Source organism: Amblyomma americanum, chromosome 2, assembly GCF_052857255.1.
Source record: "Amblyomma americanum isolate KBUSLIRL-KWMA chromosome 2, ASM5285725v1, whole genome shotgun sequence".
NCBI classification, from domain to species: Eukaryota; Metazoa; Arthropoda; class Arachnida; order Ixodida; family Ixodidae; genus Amblyomma; species Amblyomma americanum.
The window spans coordinates 84417679-84438357 of record NC_135498.1 but is presented as its reverse complement, the minus strand read 5'-3'; the positions used below and the strand labels follow the sequence as shown (position 1 = coordinate 84438357).

The following is a 20679-nucleotide window of genomic DNA, read 5'->3' as shown; positions in this document are numbered from 1 at the left end:
ATGCGAGATCGTATCCCGGCCGCAGCGGCCGCATTTCGATCGAGGTGAAAAGCAAGGCGCCCGTGTGCTGTGCGATGTCAGTGCACGTTAAAGAACCCCAGGTGGTCGAAATTTCCGGAGGCCTCCACTACGCCGTTTCTCATAGCCTGAGTCGCTTTGGGACGTTAAACCCCATAAACCAACCAACAAACATTAAATGCAAAAACTCTGCAAAGAAAACAGTATTATTCCAGCTCCTCAATGCCACTCAATTCAGAGCTGGACTCTTCAGACGAGCTGCTTGAACTGCCAATGGCGAAAACTACTGGGTCAACTTCATCATCGAAAATTATATCCCTTTCCCAGGCTTCACCCTCAATGCGCTCAGCATGTGCACAAAATTTTTGCCAGTCTTCCTTTGACACATGTGCCAAAGCCTGAGGCAGAAGCTCCTCAACTTCAGCCAATGTGAAAGCTTTGTTTCTTTTTGCTACGAATCCTTTCACCATGCTCCACACCTGCTCAATCGGATTAAACTCGCAATGGTACGGAGGCAGACGCAACACTTCGTGCCCATGTTTTGCGGAAAGTGTGTCGATCGCATACACAGTGTGTCCGCTCGTCGTTCTTTTGCACAAATCGAGCAACTCAGCTCGTACCATGTCTGTTGACCAGGATATACCCTTCCTTGTGAGCCATGCCTGGATTTCAATCTTCCGAGTTGATGTCGTTGGTGGCTTTTCGAGCGCAACACTATGGTAAGGGGCATTATCCATAACAATAATGCTGCTGTTAGGAATGTTTGGCAGAAGTTTGCTTGAAAACCACTCCTCGAAGTACTTGCCGTCCATCTCGGAGTGGTAATCAGCTGAAGCGCCCTTCTTGGCTCTGAAGAAGTCGGCAGCACCGCTCACAAAGCCTGTGAGGCTACTGCCTGCATGAACGAGGATCAGACGGCCTCCTTTCCCCGATGGCGCTGGCAGACGTGTAGTCAGGCCCCTAAGAAAGGCATCTTGCGATTACTTCACAGTGCTGTCCTTCCACACATGTTGCCTGGTGTGGCCAGCATTGACCCAAGTCTCATCGAGGTATACGATGCACCTGCACGGGGAGGCAGATAAAAATACCGATTGAGTTTTTATGGTGCACCTGCACGGGGCGGGGGGGGGGGGGAAGGCAGAACAAATATCGCTCGAGTTTTTGTTGTTATCAATGTATTCATCATAGAAATATAAAATATCGCGTATGCAATTATTACAAACTTTTGAATGGCTATTAGAATATTCTTCAATTCGTCATTCGAACTGAATAGTGCCTATTGAAAACACAAATTATATATGTAATGCTTTCGAATAATCGGCACCAAGGTGCACGGACCCGGAGAATAGAACAAAGAGCGAGAATTTATTTCTTCTTTGCAACATCCGCGATTCAGTGTCATGGCTATTTCATTCGTCTTTTATTTTATTTTAAAAACAGTATTAATGATTTCACAAAATGAGTGCATGACGTACACAGCTAGGTGCGATGAAGGTAGGCAAATAATGTAAAAGTCGCTCTCTGAACGATCATTAAAAACGAAGCGCTTACCTCCCTTGGCTCCGGAATGCTTTGATAGCTCTGAGATACCGGCGCCGCCAGGCTACTATGTCGGATCGCTCGATGAGTGCGAGAGTTCGTTTCCTTTTTTCGAACTTGAAGCCCATCTCTTTCAGCAACCTCCACAAGGTGGCTTTGCTCATATCCGGCAAATCGTCATCTCCGTTTACTTCATGCAGGATACTGTCCAAAGTCGGTATTTGTCTTTCGGCATACATACGATGCAACTTGAGCCGGATGGCGTTGACCGTAAAGCTGTCGTACTTCAGACTGCGGGAGCTTGATATTGCCATCCTTTTCGGTCTTTTTTGCGGTGATTTTACTCCGCCAGAAAGACCTTCTTTCTTAAACCTCACAACTGTCCAAGGGCTCACTCCGGTCATCTCGCCCACAATTGCGAGAACGTCACGCACAGTCTTCTCGGGGTGGAGCTTCCTTATGCTTGCGTAGACATTAACTATCACCGCCTTGCAGTCTTTAGAAAACTTTGGAGACTTCACCTTGGAAAAGAGGCGAACAGGAGATGTTTTCGAAGTCGAAGCGGGGGAAGAAAACAAGCGAGCAGGTGACAGCGACGCCATTTTCACAAACAGACCTGCCGGCTCAGCTGCGAAAACCTGATACAGCCGGCGCCTGAGAAAACGAAAAATCTGCGTCACTCGGTTCTGGAAAACATAAAAGAAAAATCAATCTATTTGCAAAATAAAACACTTCCATCGGTCTACTATAATATCAACTACTGTTCACTTTGCTTGTCAATTCATTTCTATTTTTATTTTTGACGCACTATATTATGATGCGGACAAGGATCGCAAACAGGCACCGTAGCCTTGGCTGCGTAGACAGCTAAGTATGAAACGGAGTATAGGGAGCAAAAGAGAGAGAGAAATATCCGCGGCGAGGCGCGTGTTGTGACGTCATGTGCCTCCTCGAAATACCGCCACGGCGAAATCGCAAGTTTGTGGCCAGTAAAGCTTTCGCTTTAAAAAATCTATATACGCGGCCGCTCAAGGAGCACCTTCACATTCGAATGAAAAGCTGAACGATAAAAAGGTAGCGGCGCAATTTAACCGAGATATACAGTAGTGAACATAAGAAGGTAAACAATAGCAGCTATTGTGTAAAAAATCTGCCATGGTTGTCCCACCCACTCCATGCTCAAATTTTACCACCTAAAATTTGAGCATGGAGTTGGTGGGACAACCATGGCAGACTTTTTACCCAATAGCTGCCATTGCTAACCTTCTTATTAGGCGACAGTTTGCTCCAGCGGCAAATATTTTGACGAGCTGTTTTCTGCGCTGCTTCAAGGTATCAGCGGTTTTATGTTTTTTCAGTACAAAATGAGGCAGCAATTAAAAGAATGGCCCTTCACAATAGCTTAACGTGTCAGTACTTGAAATGCATGCCTTTTCCAGTTATCACTGCTTAACTCCGGCGTAGCACGGAGTCCAGGAAGCTGTCCGTGAAAGCATACAGCCCGTGCTTCTCCATGTTTGCAACAGCTTCCTCGCTATCCGTTACGCGATGCCTGTTTTTCTTTCCCTCAGACGATGCACAATGCTTATCTACATGTATTCAACTGAAATAATCTCAGTAGGCCGGCTAGGCGACTTCATAAGGTCTGCCTTCCTCTCAATCCACCAATTCTTCGCTAGCGCATGAGAGTGGTTCGAGATGTAATTCTGTTAAAACACATCAGAAGCGCAACTTCTTCAGGAATGCTTTGATCAATCTCTTCGCTCACGGTACTTTGAATTCAGTCCATCAGAATAAGTCCACGAACGAAGAATCGGCCCCCTATCATAATGTTCCCGCCCACGTGGTTAAACGTGGGAAGTTAAAAAGCAGGTAAATGAAAATTGCGATCAGGGCAACGCACACAACGAATCCCATTTTTCCCACCCTACGGAAGAGCAATTTGTCTAATGAGATCACTCTTTTTCATTCGTTACGTATCAGTACAAGGTGTTCCTTAACCTGAATCAACCTGGAAGCCGAAATGTTTTCACAGGGGTGCGCAGCTTGAGCTGGGCTCCTGTCGTTTAGATCATCACATTGCACATGACACGTCGCCATCCATGGAGTTGCTGAAGAGGCTGTACAACAAGGCCAACTCTTCATAAAAGTGGATAACAGTCAGAGTTTTTATGCACGCACGAGCAGTCTTTCACGACAACATGGTTCGTAGTTCTGCCTTGTCTCCTGCGAGTGTTGAAAGACCAAACCACCTCTGAACTTATATCTCTTCAAAACGTGTGAAGGCGTTAACCATGCTATTCTCAAATGCAATTAAAGCTGGCGGTGTTTCATCCCGTAGTTGCGGCTGGGGATCACTGCCATTTGAGCAGTCTTAAAGACGTTTTAGTCAACACCCTGCACCCACTGCCTATAAAAATTTGCAGTTATGCATGTAACCATAAAAAACCTCACCATAAAATGAAGAACGTGAGTAATAACTTAAAATAGATGGAAAATGAACGCAACTGCAAGAGTCACTGACAGCACAAAAATGTAAAACGAACTGCAGGAAAAAAGTTACGGCCTCAACCATTCCTGACCAAAGAAAAGGCTTCATTGCATCATAATATACCAAGAAAAAACTAACAGACCTCTTTGAAATCTGTTATTCTTTGAATTTACGCAAAAAAATTGCATATGTCTTATCTTTTTGTTCAGTACTGTACAGACGCCCTGTGCGCCATGTCCTCCTTTCATAAGCAACGGCGCTCATTTTATTCTTTCTTACTGTGAACAAGGCACCCGTTCGACGGCCGAAACGTCAATGTTTTTGCGTTTTTCTTCATGATACACCTTGACGAGTGCTTGTCTCTTCAGATACAGATCTTCCTCTCCAGACGGGTTTCTGTGGAAACCTTAACTCTTTATTCACCTGTTATCTGACTTACGCCTAAAACAGCCATACTCTGCCACAGAAGCCGTCCTGATGTCTCAAGAAGCCTCTTTGAATAAATAGTGACAGTCTTCCCTGAAATGGCTGGTGTGCGATGGAAGCCAAGTCACTGAAAAGAAAATAGTTTGGGGCAAAGCTCCACTGTTCGCATGCAAAGCTGAATGTCAAATGACGCTTGGATTTCACCTCTAGATGGAGACTCGCCGCAGGAGCAGCTGTGACGTCCTACTATGTGACTTGTCGCAGCTGCTACCGCTCGTTCCGTCGCTGCGCCGACCGCCTTTCCGACCACTCGCTCTCCCCAGTTGTATCACGTGACTAACCACGTGATTCGCTCTTTCTGTGTAAATGCCAGCGCTCGCTGCATAGACACCGCAGAGACATGGATCCAGAACAGGCCACCGGGTGGAATCTTCGTCTGAGCATCGGAGGCACCGGGCTGCTTCTTGCGACCCCTACGACAGAGAGCGTCCCGAAGCCGCGTTGGCTAAAGCTAACTCGCGAAAGCGGGCTCGTCGAGTTAATGAAACCGATGAAGGACCCGAGGTGCGTCTGTAGAAGGAGCGGGAAAGGCAACAAGAGTATCTGAAGCTGAAAAGCACATCGGCGTCCAACAATGTCTAACCATGCTTAATCAAGCTTTCGCTCCGTATAACCTCGCTCCGCCAAGTTGAGTCACAACAACCTCTTATATTATATGTTGTGTTGGTCGCTTTGAATTAAACCATAAAATATATTGTAGATGTAGATGAAAGAAGAGAAATACAAAAGACAACCACAATCATAAGGTGGGTTCAGCACTCACGACATCTGCATGTTGCAGGCATTTAGGGCTTCCGCCACCAGACTTCGTATTTTGTGTAGCTCAGCCCTGAGACCATTCACCAGAGCGAACTTTAACTATAGCACGGGACGTGGCACATGGTTCATTACCGGAAAAACAATGTGAAACTTGATGTAACGGGATTCCATTGATGCGCAAGGAGCGCAACGAATTTCCTTTTCAAGAGACGACACGAACGAAGGAAGCCAATTTTTGAACTGCGCGCTCAAATTTAGCTAATTTCAAGAATGCGAATTCTCGAATGCCAACATAATTATTGATGTCAATAGAAGTGATGCCAGCAATCACCCAGAGTTATTGCAAGCGGTTTACTTCGTATGCTCATAATCTTACTCTTTCCCACTTGTGGATTTCTCCTCTCTTTTTGATGACTCTTTATTATTCCTCAGAGTACGGTTCGAATCCTGATTTTGAAATATTTCTGTAAGGTTGTTTTGAAACATTTCTAACTGCTTGTATATAATTTCCATACAAAATTCACCAGTTTGATTTTCTGCGTGCTGCGTGCTTAGCACATGGTGATGTCTAAGCGACAAGATATTGCAGCCGTAAAATAAAAGTGCTGATTGTGATAGCCTTCGATATTTTTGTTAGTTCTTTCTTACCGCTTTGTCACGCTGCTCTAAGTACAATAGAGCGTTGAAAGAACCTAATAATTATGATCTTCAAAACTTCACCGGGATTCGTGAACGTATTTAGGACTTATGTCCGATTATCCGTGTAATTGATAATTCTGAAATTCTTAAGCCATCAAACACGGTAGAATTCCGCGCCCAGACGCGTTAAAAACACCACACCTCCTATTATGTTAGATAAGGAGCGACGCAATAGCAGTTTATTTGACAATGGAAACGGGATACAAAGATGGCAAGCGAGAAAAGACAGCCTAGCAGGGCAGAATAGGAAATTCGAGGAGAGAGAGAGAATGAAAAGGAAACGCAGGGAGGTTAACCAGATGTGAGTCTCCGGTTTGCTACCCTACACTGGGGATGGGGGATAGGGGTTAGAAAGATGACAGAGAGGAAAACGCAAAAAAAAGGAACGTGCACACATGGAGACACACACACACAAGGCGTTCCAGTTAAAGTCTTTCACACAGGCCGGTAGATTGTAAGAAGCGCAAAAGCGCTTGCACGGCCTTCTTCTGCGACGGTAGGTCCTTTCGATGTTGTAGAATTCTTTTTTCGGATAGCGGTTGGTCGTCCAGTTGGTCAAGTTCGTGGCTAAGGCATGCCCTCTGTGGACTGTACTGTGGGCAGGAGCACAATATATGGCCAATTGATTCTTCATGGCCGCAGTGGTCACAGGTTGCGGGTGTCGGTCATCCCTATGCGGAAGGCATAGGCTTTAATAAAAGGAAAACCCAACCAAAGTCGATATAAAAGCGTGGCGTATCTACGGCGAAGCTGTGATGGCGCTCGAAGACTTTATGTTGGATCAAGTGAGTACAGTCGCGTATTTCTTAAATGTGTCTCATTCCATTGCGACTCGGTGCACAGCCGAGCAAGTAGGCGGAGCTTCCGTGCCGCTTCAGTTCTAGAAAGAGGAATTGGGACGTGGCGCTCCTCAGTATGGGCTGAGCGGGCAGCGTGATCCGCCCGTTCATTGCCGATAATCCCGCAGTGACTTGGAAGCCACTGGAACGTTATTTCATGGCCGACATCACTTATATGGTGTAACGGCTCTGTAATATGGAAGATTAGTTGTTCGTGCGGTCCGCGTCGTAGAGGTGACAGTAGAGACTGCAGTTGCGCCTTCTAATCGCAGAATATTGTTTATTTGTGTGGCGTTTCATCACCAATGTGATGAAGGGAAGTTAAGAGCGCTGCGAGCTCTGCTGCCGTCGATGTTGTGGCGTGGTAATTTTAATGTGGGTCTTGACAAGGTGGTCTCTAGCGATTGCTATCGTAGCCACTGTTGAAGCACTCTGAGGCAGGCCTAGACAGATCCGGAGCACTTGACCCTGGAGACTTTGTATTGTGCGTAGGTTCGTTTTGCCTGCGTTGTTTATTGCTGACAAGCTGTATCGCAGAAATCCTAGAAAAAGCACCCTGTACAGTTGTAACATGGCACTAGGCGACATTCCCCAGGTCTTGCCAGCGCAAAACTTGAACAGGTGGCAGATGCCTGTCAACCGTTTTTTCACGTATGATATGTGTGGGCTCCATGACAAGTCCCTGTCGATTATGACACCTAGAAACTTGTACGATCGGACACGTCGTATTATTTGGCCATTTATCATTAGACTGTAGTTTGCCATGGGTTTGCGCGTAAATGGCACTAGTGCGCATTTCTCGGAAGAAATTTCCAGGCCTCGATTACGGAGGTAGATAACAGTTTGTGTAGCGGCTCTCTGAATTCTCGCTCGCAACTGTAGGCGTGTTACTGCAGATATCCATATTCAGATGTCATCCGCGTACATTGATAGCCTGACTGTGGTTGGCACGTGCTCAAGGAGAGCAATTAGTGTTAGATTAAATAACACGGGGCTAAGTACACCGCCCTGGGGGACGCCGCGGTAGCTATAGTGAAGAGTAGTATGGCCTTCCTCGGTGCTTACAAAGAAGGATCGCATGGATAGATAGCTCCGTATCCATTGAAACATCCGACCACCCACTCCTACTTCTGCGAGAGCAGAGAGGATGGCTTCATGCGTAACGTTGTCATACGCCCCTTTAACGTCGAGGAATAAGGATGCGCAGAGACGCTTACGGCATTTCTCATGTTGAATGTAGGTCACCAGGTCGGCGACGTTATCGATCGATGATCGACCGCGTCGGAAGCCCGCCATGGCATCTGGGTAGGTGTTGTGGCACTCCAAGTACCACTCCAGGCGTCCTAGGACCACCCTCTTCATTACTTTGCCCACACAGCTCACCAAAGCGATCGGGCGATATGATGAGAGCTCCAACGGCGACTTGCCAGGCTTCAGCAGTGGAACAAAGCGACTTGTCTTCCAGGTTGATGGTAGCGTGCCATTTCTCCTAGATTCATTGTACACCTCAAGAAGAACTCATCTCGCTCGCTCCCCCAGGTGACACAGAGCTCGGTAGGAAATTCCGTCAGGTCCTGGCGCTGATGTGCGGCTACACAAAGCTAATGCTGCCCTAAGTTCGTGGATCGAGAATGGTAGATCCAACCGGAAATCACGTGGTGGCGGGTAGCTGCTCGAAGGCGATAGAATGTTGGTAGCTGTGAGTTGGCCCGATAATCTGGCGCAAAAATCCTCTGCCACGTCAATCTCCGATCTCTTTTGAGAGAGGGCAAGCGCCTAGAATGGGAATCGCTGTACGGGAAGTGTCCGCAGCCCGCGCCCCGTTCTCCTTAGTTGCGATAAACGCTTGCGTGGATCTGGCGACTCACAGAAGGCAGCCCAACGTTGCGATTCGAGCTTGTCTAACCGGCGCTGTATCGAGGAAATATTCTATTCACATGCTGGCAGTTATGATGTGACCAAGAAAAAAATCAAACGACATCTTATTCTTTAATGTCAATTTTGACGGCTTTAAAATATGCGTCAGAGGGAACAGGAAAAATAAATCTTTTATATCCATCGAGAACGCATCAGTGGAGGCTATTATGCCTTTGAAAAGAGTAGCATGAACAATGGTAGGTTACTGTAGCGCAAAACGTGGCAATGGACAAAGAAAGACGCACACAACACAGGCGCAAACTTCCGACAGACAGGAACCTTGGCGACCAAGAGGAACGTGACCCGTGAGGACAAACAGGCGCTTGCGCCCGGAAAAAAATAAAGAAAAGAAGGTGAATGAAGACGTACTGAAAAGCATGACTCAGCGACTTTATAAGAAGACGCTCTCGTTTGGAGAGAGATAGACGGCTTGCTCACACAGTTATCTTCCAAAGCAGCGATACGCTCTGCTTCAATATTTTCACGTGTTTACTGATCCCGGTGTCTGGCCAAGATCGAATACTTATGCAAAAATGGCACGCAACCACACTCCTTAGAGTGCAAAGCCAGATTACTGCCAGTAAAAGTTTTCAAGTTCTTTTTGTGTTCACGAAGCCCTCATTCAAGCAACGACCAGACTGACCAACATACCGCTTTCCACAAGAAAGTGGGATGTCATAAGCAATGCCTTCAGTATATTTCGCCAATATTTGCCTGCGATTAATGGTGAACAACAGATTTTGGGGAGGTTTATCATCGGGCAAAGTATTTTTGGATAGCGCAATTAGTTTTTCAAGAGCTGAAAAAAACACGCAAACATTCGCCTTCGTCCCAAATTTCTTGAGAATGTGGGACAGGCAATTAATGTAAGGAATGACGGCAATCTTGCCTTTCTATCTTTATGAAGGGAGAAATGATAGTTGATCTACCTGGCACTTCTTCTTCAGTAAGCTTTAAGCGACAGAAACATAGATATAAGCTGGGTAGCCCACTTCATGGATCCTTGCGAGTTGTTCGTGAAAGCTTTGGCTGAGGGTGTAGCGGATTGAGTTTCTCAGCATTCATTAATAATGCCTCGTTTTTCCAGTTTAGAATGTACAGGTGTGTAGGGGAGTAGAGGTGGGTCAACACGAAGTGAATAGATAAAACTCACGTGGTTGTCTAGGAATTTAAAACGAAATATCAACAAAGCGGATCTCGTTGTCAGTTGGCATTTCGTTAGTCAATAACAGCGGTGAAAAACACTCTTGTGCATTAGTTAAAAAAGCGGATACAACCTGCTTAGAGCGCGATGGCATACACTCAACCATAAAAAAGAAATCGTCAGCAAATCGAAAGATTTTGACCACATGTGGATGGTAAGCAGCTCTTCGAGACTCCTGTCAAGGTGTGCCAGTACAGGTCACTAAGAACAGCGGCCAGACAAAAGCCAATGCATATTTTCTGTGTTTGATTGTGTGCACCGCTTTGCATATCTATGAAGGTGGAGCAGAGATAAAAGTGTAATATTTCTATAAAACTGCTAACGGACAAACCGGATTCATTCTGAAATGACACAGTCCGAAATAACGGATGGAATCTTCGACTATGGTCCATCCATCATCTCGGCGCTGTGTCATTTCAGAATGAATACGGACACCCTAATTTTAAAACGCAGAATACTGTATGAGCAAAATTTTTTTTTGCATATCGCAAGATCATATTATAAAAATAAATCTATCCGGAAATCTTATTTCGGGTACGCTTGAATTTTTTCTAACTCTATTTTCTGATATCGTCAAAAGCGTTCCCCATTACTTTCCTACGGCAGCATTGACTGCATGTTCAGTGCGAGCCCTCGGTTTGGTTTAAAAAAAAAATTTCGTTACGCAACGTAAAAATGAACTATTGATGACAGCGGTGAATTTTTATGAAGCAAGGCAATCTGCAACCGAATAGCGCCATGGCACTGTGCCATGGCGCTCTATTGATAGAGTATTGTACAATATTGTTACAATATTGTACAGTATTTTTACAATATTTTTAGAGTGCGTTAAAGTACGTTAATGACCATTATAGTACGTTAATGACCATTATTCCTTCGAGTAATGAATAATGGTCATTAACGAGCAGCTACAGTCACTACTGGATGAGGGTACCACTCGTACAGTTCAGTATACGATTCCATCTTTATTTCTTATATTTATTTATTTCACCATTACGCACTTGCACAGTGTGGAGTCGCAAGCCAGAGGCTATTGCCCCTGCTTACTTCTTCCTCCTATCGCGCGTTGAAGAATCCTCTCTCTGCTTGCTCTAAGCTTTATGTGCAACAAAGATGTTTAGTCTAATAAACATGATAATAGCCGGCACTTTGTCCCGTTTGCTGTACTGTTTATTTCATTTGATCTGCACCGCAAGGTAGTCCCATAACAGTGACGGTGACGGTGCAGTGAGGACGGTATGTGAAAACTTAGGAGGTGGCGTACATATGTGGAGAAATACTGTAGAAATGTTAGGACGGCTGGCAGGCCGGTCCATTGCGGGGATCCAAGCTCTAACCCATGCCCCCGCCACAAAGTGCACTAATGCAAGCTACGCCAATACGATCCTCCGCCTCTTGAGGTCCTTCCGCGGTGCGTTCAAATTCTCCGGCTTCGGCCCTTGCGTCCGGACTAGCATCAGCGCTAGTTGCCATGGGCTCGGAGGAGGAGGATAAACTTTATTTTCATCGACCAAAGTAGCAGTTGGTGTGGGATTATAGGCCCATCAATTGGCCATGAGCCCGTGGCTTTCGGCGACTTCTAGGGCTCTTGCTACAACCCGGATCCGTGTGTCCGAGTCGGAACTGAGCAATGCGGCCTCCCACTGGTCTGGATTCGATAGCTGCAAACCTCACGGAGGGGAGTCTTGAGGGCAAGCCCAGGGTATGTGGGATAGAGTGGCATGTTGGCCACATAGTTGACAGGAGGGAGAGTAGACCCCAGGGTATATGAGGGAATATATCGCAGGGTGGGAAGATGTTAGTTTGGAGTTGCCTCCACGCAACCCCTTGGGGTTTGGTTACAAAAATATGCGCGGGGGGATATAAAAGTCTACCTAAGCGGTAGTGCATAATTATGTCATGAAATGAAACCATACGATCTCTCGCCGTCTGCAGCACGGGCAACACCACATCTCGGTCGACGAATCCTCGGGCATGATTGTGGGCCACCTCGTTCGTTCCCTGGATGGGATGAGTGTGCAGGGACCCAGATCAATTGCATCGGGCGTATTTGGTTCTTGGTGGAGTGGAGGAGGCATAGGGTGAAGGGGGAGACCCGTCCTTTGGCGAAATTACGAATCGCTGATTTAGACTCCCTGAAGATGGTGTCTGCAGAGGTGGAGACCATAGCCAAGGCTATGGCCGCCTCCTCTGAAAAGTTCCAATTAAAAATTGATTGAAACACCAGTGGCCAATGGGCCCTCAATAAGTTCCAATGAAAAGTGATTGAAACACCAGTGGGCAATGCGACAAGCAATTTACTTCGCCATAAGTCCACCGCTAGCTCATCCTTTCTCACTCACTCATTAGAAGGGCATCGTGGATGCTGTGGTTAAATATAGAGCTAGTTATAGGTTTCGATGTGCTTAATTTTTTTGGCAGTCTGATCAAGCAAAAGTGAACTATTTCTCTTTTAATGCTATGTAGAACACCTAAGTGGTACAATGCTGGTCTGTCTCTTTTCTACCTTCATGACTCTGCCTACGTGAGAGGGAGCTTCTTGATGTGGGCGCCGCTGAGTCATCTCATCATGGTGCGCTCGCACGTCAGGATCCCAAAGCATTTGTAGGATTCATCTAAGCGATTTGGGTGCGAAACTCCAGTCGTTGCGTAAAGTACTGAGCATGTAAATTGGCCCCAGGCATTCGTGTCTTTGTGATTGAGTCAGAGAGTAATGTGCAGTGAGAAAATCTCAGTGCATCTTGTTGCTTGAGGAATACCGAGCTGTGGTTACATAGTTAGGCTCTACATGTCGCTCGGATCAATTTGTGAGGCTGAGCTGAAATATCCGTCAGAGAATGGAAGCTCAGAATTCGGTCACAAAGTTTTATTTACAAGTCTATATCTCGAGTAAAGAAGGTACAAAAAGAGCTTTGGAAAGTAAATATATTGTCTTGCGCATACAGGTGCTCACTGGACACCATAAAGCCAAAAATAGCCAGACCGACGAGAACAGCCTTGAAATGCATCTTTCTTGGGAAAAGTACCTCTGAAAGAGAGAAGCAAAATAGAGTTTCTTCCTACTGCGATGATCAACCTTGCAGAAAGGCGCCTTTTTTTTCTCTCCTAATTGGCTTATACTCTTCAAACAAAAACGCAAGCATGCCTTCTCGCTGATGTACCTTTCAAGCGCAGGGCCATTACAATTATAAGAAGAGTGGTAATTTCCCATGTGTTCGGTCTTTAAGGCAAGCACTGGCCGTACCCCGCATTTTTGGCGGCTTGCTTGGGCGGTCGGATGAATCAAAATTTAGTTTATGTGGGCTCAGGCGTACGTGTGCTCAAAAATATTAGTATTTATTACTGTAGGCTGACAAATTTATGACGACCTTCCAGCTAACTAAACATCATTCGGTGAGGTGGGAAATACATCTATGCTTTTAATAAGCACCGTCGAAACTCAAGTGCCCCCTTTAAGTCTCATGCTTGGTGGTCCCGCTATGTCGAAGGTGCATGAGACGCAACTTAAGAAATTTGCAGCAACACAAAGAATTCTTTTCTAATATGCATCACACCCATTCCTTGCACCGGCTTCCAGAATCAAAAGAGTAATTTATTCATTTGGTTCCTCCTTCACAAGGTTGGTAGCCTTAAGGAATTCTACTTTAAAAAAATTATGTGCCCCTAGCAGCGACACAGCAAGGCGGACTAGTGCTACTAAAACCTGCAGAAGCGAAACAATGCTTCCAATCAGCAACTGAGATCACTGGAATATAGTACACATAGCGATGGACGATTTTATAGATCCCTGCCTCATAATCGCTGCTAATTATCACCTACAGGTTTGAGATAATTGAAACCCATTTTTAACTCTATCTTATTCTGAAACGGAACCGAAAGCATTGTCAAATGCGCGTATGTTATGTAACAGAAGCGCCGATCAGGCGCTTATTTTAGGTTTTCACTCATGCCGAATATGTTACGTCAATGAAACATTAATTATCGCTGTACCATTTGCTTGGGCTCACGAAAAATCTATACGTTCCATAATTAATCACTTCTGTTGGAAATAGACGATGCTGCACCGAAGCAAAGCCTACCTTTCTGCGCAGAGAGTAATGGCAGCAGGTAGAATACGGCTCTTCTTAGATTGTTCGACTTGGATAACTCGTGCTGACGATTGGAGCACGGTATGTGAGGTCATCGCCTCCCCTGTGTTATATAAAACAACATAAAAAATAAATCTTTATGAAAGGTATTCTCACATAAGGAGAAAGGTATCCTCACATCTACCGGAGTGTTTAAATTCTACCTGACAAAAATGTATTTAGGGGCGGCGAACAGCATCTATGTAGCGCAAACGCCAGAAAAACAACAAAGTGGGATATTAGTGGGGTACCTATTTCGGTGGAGAGTCACAGGCGCTCAGATATCTGTTAAATAGAGCAAGAAAAAATACGTGCTGATTGAACGATTTTCTATTTAGGTTTACCTCGACCTGCTCAAAATATAACGTATCAGATGTGAGCGAAACATAAATCATACCCATTGTTGCGTGAAGCCGTAATTGAAATTTCTGGTGCATGAGTTCCCGGTTTTCTGGAATGATACGTGTAGCCCTATTGTTACCAACTTTATTACACCCAGCAATTTTATTAAGTTTTAGCGAGAGTTTTGGTTTCTACATCTGATATTTATCTCAAACATTAGAAGAGTAACGAGCTGTCTAAAAATGCAGAGCTGATAATTTACCGCCATTACAGTAGGAACCCTACTTTTCAGCAACGCCTCCGTTGTGTTTTGGTACTCAATGGGTCTACGCTTTTGTTTCGCGTGGACCGAAGTTGTAACGGAACAAATTCTTTCAAGATAAACTGCCGTTATGTATACGCACACACCCAAGCGTGGCTGCGTTTACCCATATTCTGTTTAATACTCTCGCATGAAACCAGCGACGCAGGGGACATTTAGTGCTTTGCCCGTAGCTTCACGAAAACAAGAACCTGCGGTGGCCAATTACCCTGCCTTTTCGAAGGACTGACACCAAACTTTTGTGGAGCACACTTCACATACCCCGATATATACTTTTGGATATACACAACGTTAAAAGGAATAATAGAAACGTTAATTTTGTTGAAGTCCTTGCGAAAAGTGAATTCACAATGCTACACCCCGTTGAAAGAATTTTTGTCATGCTTAGCCACATTTGTGAAAAAAAAAACTGCGTTTAAACGATAACGAAGCAGCTGAATTTTGCAACTGCCTTAAACAGAGCCTTATTCTGAAGTAGAGCTTTGGGCAAATTAAATCAAAAATTAGCCAAAACAGCCAAGAGAAAAAGACAAAAGAAAGACTCCACTGCAGAAGCGTTCTCCTAAAAGGTAGTTTTGTACAAATAAGCCTTACTAATATGTTTTTCAAACTCGGAAAATAACCAGTATAGAAAGCGAAGAAAGGAACAAAAACAAGCTAGTCATCATGCACCGTATTCCTAAAGTCTACAAGACCGTTTGTCACCTCGAATGATGTACAAGAAGTTAGCAGCACGCCTATCAAGGCTAAATATTTGTCTGATGCAAGACTGATGCCAACCTCATCGCTAGTGTGGATATGGAGAGGCTATATACTTCACGCGTTAGCTGACTTCATATTTGCCCGGGGTCAAGCAGGTAAAAAGGAAGCAGTGCAATCGCCTTTTCACCAGTGAACAAGCAAATCAGATATTCCATCATTGAAACGGCGGTGATCATACTCTTTCATCTTAACATTGGCACCTTTTATCTGCTCGTATACGCGACTCCGAAAGAAGGTATCTCGTATACGACTCAAAACTGAAGGATACAAATCAAATAACATGTTTATTTCGCCTCTCCGCATTTTGTTTTTTTTTGTCGATTTTGCCTTTCCCTCTGAATTGCTTACAGGAACCACGTCGTCTTAACCAAGCCGAAAATTCCGGATCAACTTCATAAGTGTACGGCGCACCATATGTGTATGGGGCAACCACCAGTCTCTTTTTTAGTTTTTTCCTTTCCTACGTAGGTATAAGCTTTAGATCAGAATTAAGCAACGTCAGCCAACATGCTTTCATTATTATTATACCGTGATTGTTAATTGTGGCCTTTAACATAGCTATTCAATGCTTTTTTACGAGTTTTGCGGGACCTGACTTGCACATTTGAGATAAGCTTAGCTGAACTCAAGAAGTATCAACACCCCTGGTACATTTTTGGTGTACTCCTCAAACTAGAAATAAAGTACCCTATATGTCATAGACACATCGTTGTTTAGTCCTCTGTTTCTGCTCTGTTCAAACATTGAAGCAATGTAAACGGCGGCGTGCCGCTTACGACCTTCTCGCCGCTAAGAACTGCCTACAGCTTTTTTGTCTATTAGAACAGCGGTAACGTACTCTCTACTTAAGGGAATAAACACTGTAACACCACCATCTGTGTTTAGGGACTGGTAGACGCAGCTGCAATTCCAACATTTTTTTCCTCTCTATTAAGCACACGTGCCGACCTGGAACTTTCTTTTGTTTTCTAGTTTGCGTGCAGTCGTTATCTATACGAGCAGCGCATTTACGTCCACCTATTCAGAGGAAAAAATTATTTCACAATGCTATCTTGACACACAAGAATGAACACACTGATCGTAATGTATAAAGATTAATTAAAATGAAACCTCTCTATGCTTTATCTCTGCGTATATAAAACAAAATACTAGACAACTGTTTTTTTTAACGAGCAGCACATGAGCAAGTGGTTGATGAGAGTTAATTTGCAGCAGTCTCTGACTCATGGTGCATCTCTACAACAGATAGGATCAGCGTAAAAGCCTTTCTGTTTTATGTTGTCCTGAAATATAACAGGAACTGACGTGACAAGAAGGTACTAGAACACAATACCACAGACTGCTAAGGATAAGGAGAGGGAGAATGCTTATCTAAGTGAAGGAACGGCCTCAGATCTGGATCATGAATATGAAAAAACCGGAAGAATATGAACGAGTTGAGTTGATATAAGCAGTACCGCTGCTGCCATAATTAACTATGCAACAAGATTTGTGCCTAACTCATGTTGTGGAGAACTTAACCGTAAGGTTTTACTGTGTGTAAGGTTAAGAGAACTATCTGCCAAACCTTTCGAGACATTTTGGTCTTCAGTGATGCGCAGAAGCTCCACTATACGTTAGAGAAGCAAAAAGCGTTGGTTGGTTAATTTTTGGCATAATGAGTAGGTTCAGTTTTTGGATTCCAGCTTATAAGTCATCTCTCAAGTGTAGGTTATATATTAATGCCTGCGCCTTGACAGTGGTCCCCTAGGGAACGGAAACTTGGGGGCTCACATTACCACAGCAAATTCAGTTCTGAGCATGGAAAGCAATTCAAAGCAAAATAATACGCCTAAACATAGGAAAGAGAAAGACCGCAGAATAGCTTAGAAAACAAACCACACTAAAAGACAACTATCTAAAATGAACAGAACATGCACCCTCCTTTTCGAAGAGTAGTCAAGCTGCCCTTTCCACTTCTCATGCTATCAGAAAATTCATAAGAATGCAGAGTATGATACCTCTGCGGTAGGTTAACGTCACCCAGCTAATCATTGCAGCAGGCGAAAGCTGGCGACCGCTGTATCGGATCTGGCAACCAGGGCCTTCAAGATTGGCAACCATGCTGTGCAATCCGGCCACATTTTATTCGTACAATGACAAGGGTACTCACTCACTCAGCAGCCTCTTGCATCTTTTGGCTGATTCCTTCACGTTCCATGAGTGCTAGTTCTTGGCGGTGTGGCTCTCGAAGAGCATGTGGAATTCGGCGCGATGGCAGCGACACTGGGCTTGCACCTTCATGCAGCTCGAGGCTTAGGATTCCTTCACGCACCCAAGACCTTCGAAAAGCTGCGTAAAGTCACTGAAGACTTGCTTCTTCAAATCAGCAGGAATTTGAATCGTTTGGATTCTTGAAGCTAGACCGACACGTTCGCAAGCCTGAAGGCCCAGTAGAGATTGCTTTCCTTTCTTGACCACAAAGAACTCCGTCGGTTCTTCGGTTCCGCCGATGCGAAGTGGTAGCCTCACGGTTCCGAAGTGATTTATCAATGCGCCGTCGTAGCTGGTCAAGAGCGTATACGACGGTTTAAGGCGCCTTACCTCGCTCACTTTCAGAAAAAGGGCGTGAGGAAGCAGGTTGGCTTGAGCCCCCGTGTCAACTTTGATGCGCGTGGCGCGATTAGACAGCGTTGTCGTGATTATCCAGTCTTGGCTTCTCAATACATCGCTTATGTTCACGGCCAAAATTTGGAATTCATCGTCGGATTCCGCTTCAGGTGGCACTGGACAGTCAACTTCATGAATGCTTTTCGTTCTGCAACACACTGCAAAGTGGTATCTTTTTCGACATATGCCGCACGTTTTGCCCCAGGCTGGGCATTTCCGCGGCTCATGACTTCGGTTGCAGTAGGGGCACTGGCGAATATGTTTCCTTGTGGCGCCTTGCTGCTCTTCTTGCTTTTTCCGTACGGTATTTAGATTCAGTTCGTCCTTCTCCCATGCTTGACTTTGGCACTCAGTTAGCTCTGCGGCTTTGCAGTATTCTATAGCTTTATCCGGGGTGAGGTCCTTCAGCCGTAGGAGCCGCGTCCGGAGCTTCTTGTCTGCCGTTCCACACAACAGCTGGTCTCGAACCGTTGGTTCTTTCAGATCTCCGAAGTTACAGCTCTGAACTTTCATCTGAACATCGCGTAAGAACTGTTCGAACGGCTCATCATCTCGTTGTTGTCGAGTTCTAAAAATGTAGCGCTCGTAGGTCTCGTTGCTCTTTGGCGTGAAATACTCTTCAAACTTGTTTACGATGCCGTCGTAGTCCTCACGCTCTCCGGTTGACAGTTTAAACGTGTTAAATACATCAATTGCTTCCTGACTTGCCACATGGAGGAAGACTGCAGCCTTCTGTGCACTCGTGCGCTCTGTCGCAGATGAAGTTGCCTTGAATTACAAATCCATCCTCTGCCTGAAATGCTTCCAGCTTTCCGCCGGCGCTTCGGAGAGCAGTAGGGGACTAGCGGGCGGTAGTCCTTTCATTTCGCTGGCTCAGTCGAAGCGGGAATGCGCGTGATAAGAACTTCTGACACCATGTGTCATTTAGTTATGACACCATGTGTCATAACTGCGGATTTCATGAAATTCCCTGGGATGAAAAAACTTCAAAGATCTGCACCTTTGCCACGCCATTCGGAAAGTATCGCTTTCTAAGGCTCCCTTTTGGGATATGCGCCGGGAGCGAAGTGTTCCAGAAAGCGATGGCGAACATGTTTCAGGGCCTAGAAGGTACCTGCGTCTACACCGACGACATACTCATGTGGAGCGCCACGCAAGAGGAACATAAAAAACGCCTGCGAGCAATACTGCGGGCAGCAAAATCAGCTGGACTAACGCTTAACCGTGAAAAGTGTATTTTTGGCACAATTGAAGTAAAGTTCTTAGGCGACGTAGTTTCGAAAGACATAATCAAGCTAGATGAGAGCTGTGTAGATTTGTAGTCGACTTGCCGCCTCCAACGTCAAAACAAAGTGTTCAAAACTACTGGACGCAGTAAACTACTTCTGAAGGTTCATTCCAAACCTGTCTGAGAAGACTAAGAATCTGCGAGCACTGTTAAAACGCGATTGCATGTTCGATGGGTAAGCTGGCCACGACCAGGAATGGAAAAACCTGTGATTGCAATATTTGACCCGTCGAAGCAGCCAAAGATAACACCGAACGCATCCAGCTTTGCGCTAGGGGCGGCACTTCTGCAGTGGCATGGCGAGCACTGGAGACCGGTTGCTTACACTTCGCGTGTGCTAGCAAACGCCGAGACAAGATACTCCCACATTAAGAAAGAGGCCCTAGCGGTCACGTTCGTATGTAAACGGTTTCGGGATTTTATCACTGGCGTCGACGTAATTGGGGAAACGGACCATCGACCACTGATAACCATTGCCCAGAAGAACCTGTCAGACATATGCCTCTTCGCCAGCAGCGTTTCTTTCTGCGCCTCATGCCGTTCAACATTTCCTTGCAGTACGTCCCAGGGAGAGACCTTCCTCTGGCAGTTTGTGCATTTGCATGGACCCTAGGCACGTAAACTGGTGCGCGAAGAGAGATCACTACAGCTCCCATCCCGAGAGGAAATCGAGTCTGAGCTTGCAAATGCAAAGGTATTCAGCAAACCAGATGCTAACTGTGGAAACCACGAATTCCGAGCCGGACGACGCTGGCCTTCGCCGGAGCACCCGGTTAAGGAAACAGCCCACCCGCCTCGCCTATCAAGAGGACTTTCATCAAATTGCTTGAATCGATCTGATGTTGTATTCTGCTCGTTTGTTTTTCTGTTTTTAGAGGGAGAAAGATGTATCGGATTTGGCAACCAGGGTCCTCAACATTGGCAACCATGCTGTGCAAGCCGGCCAGCCGTGTTGCTGATAAAAGAGCGCAAGTGCCCAATAAATGCGACTGTTACTCTGCTCCTCGAGCTCAGCGGTTGTCTGCGTCGCAAGCTATCTTTAATGACAAAATAGCAGCGTTTGAGCACCACCCCTGCCCATTTTACCACCGCGGCTGATTGCGGTTATCAATCACGCTACATAGGCAAAGGATGAAATATGAAGATCAGATAACCTACGGCGCGTTAGGGCAAAAGCAGTGGATTCTTCCAGGAGCTGGTGGCCGTAGGTGTTGCTGAGGCTCATGTGGAAACAGTA

The 20679-nt window shown here is 45.5% G+C and overlaps 2 protein-coding genes across 2 annotated transcripts; both read right to left on the bottom strand.

Annotated features, from left to right (window-relative positions):
- Positions 1-224: 224 nt before the first annotated feature.
- On the bottom strand, positions 225-830 carry LOC144119851 (uncharacterized). Its single transcript, XM_077652374.1, has one exon. The coding sequence runs from the start codon at positions 828-830 to the stop codon at positions 225-227; it is 606 nt and encodes a 201-aa protein (XP_077508500.1).
- A 16970-nt stretch (positions 831-17800) lies between these two features.
- Positions 17801-18667, bottom strand: LOC144119850 (uncharacterized). The gene has a single exon (XM_077652373.1). It carries the CDS (start codon positions 18665-18667, stop codon positions 17801-17803), a length of 867 nt encoding a protein of 288 aa, XP_077508499.1.
- Positions 18668-20679: the final 2012 nt, after the last annotated feature.

What these genes read in the sequence shown, in the direction of transcription:
- LOC144119851 (XM_077652374.1), bottom strand. Translation starts at nt 830, where the DNA reads ATGGACGGCAAGTACTTCGAGGAGTGGTTTTCAAGCAAACTTCTGCCA.
- LOC144119850 (XM_077652373.1), bottom strand. Translation starts at nt 18,667, where the DNA reads ATGAAAGTTCAGAGCTGTAACTTCGGAGATCTGAAAGAACCAACGGTT.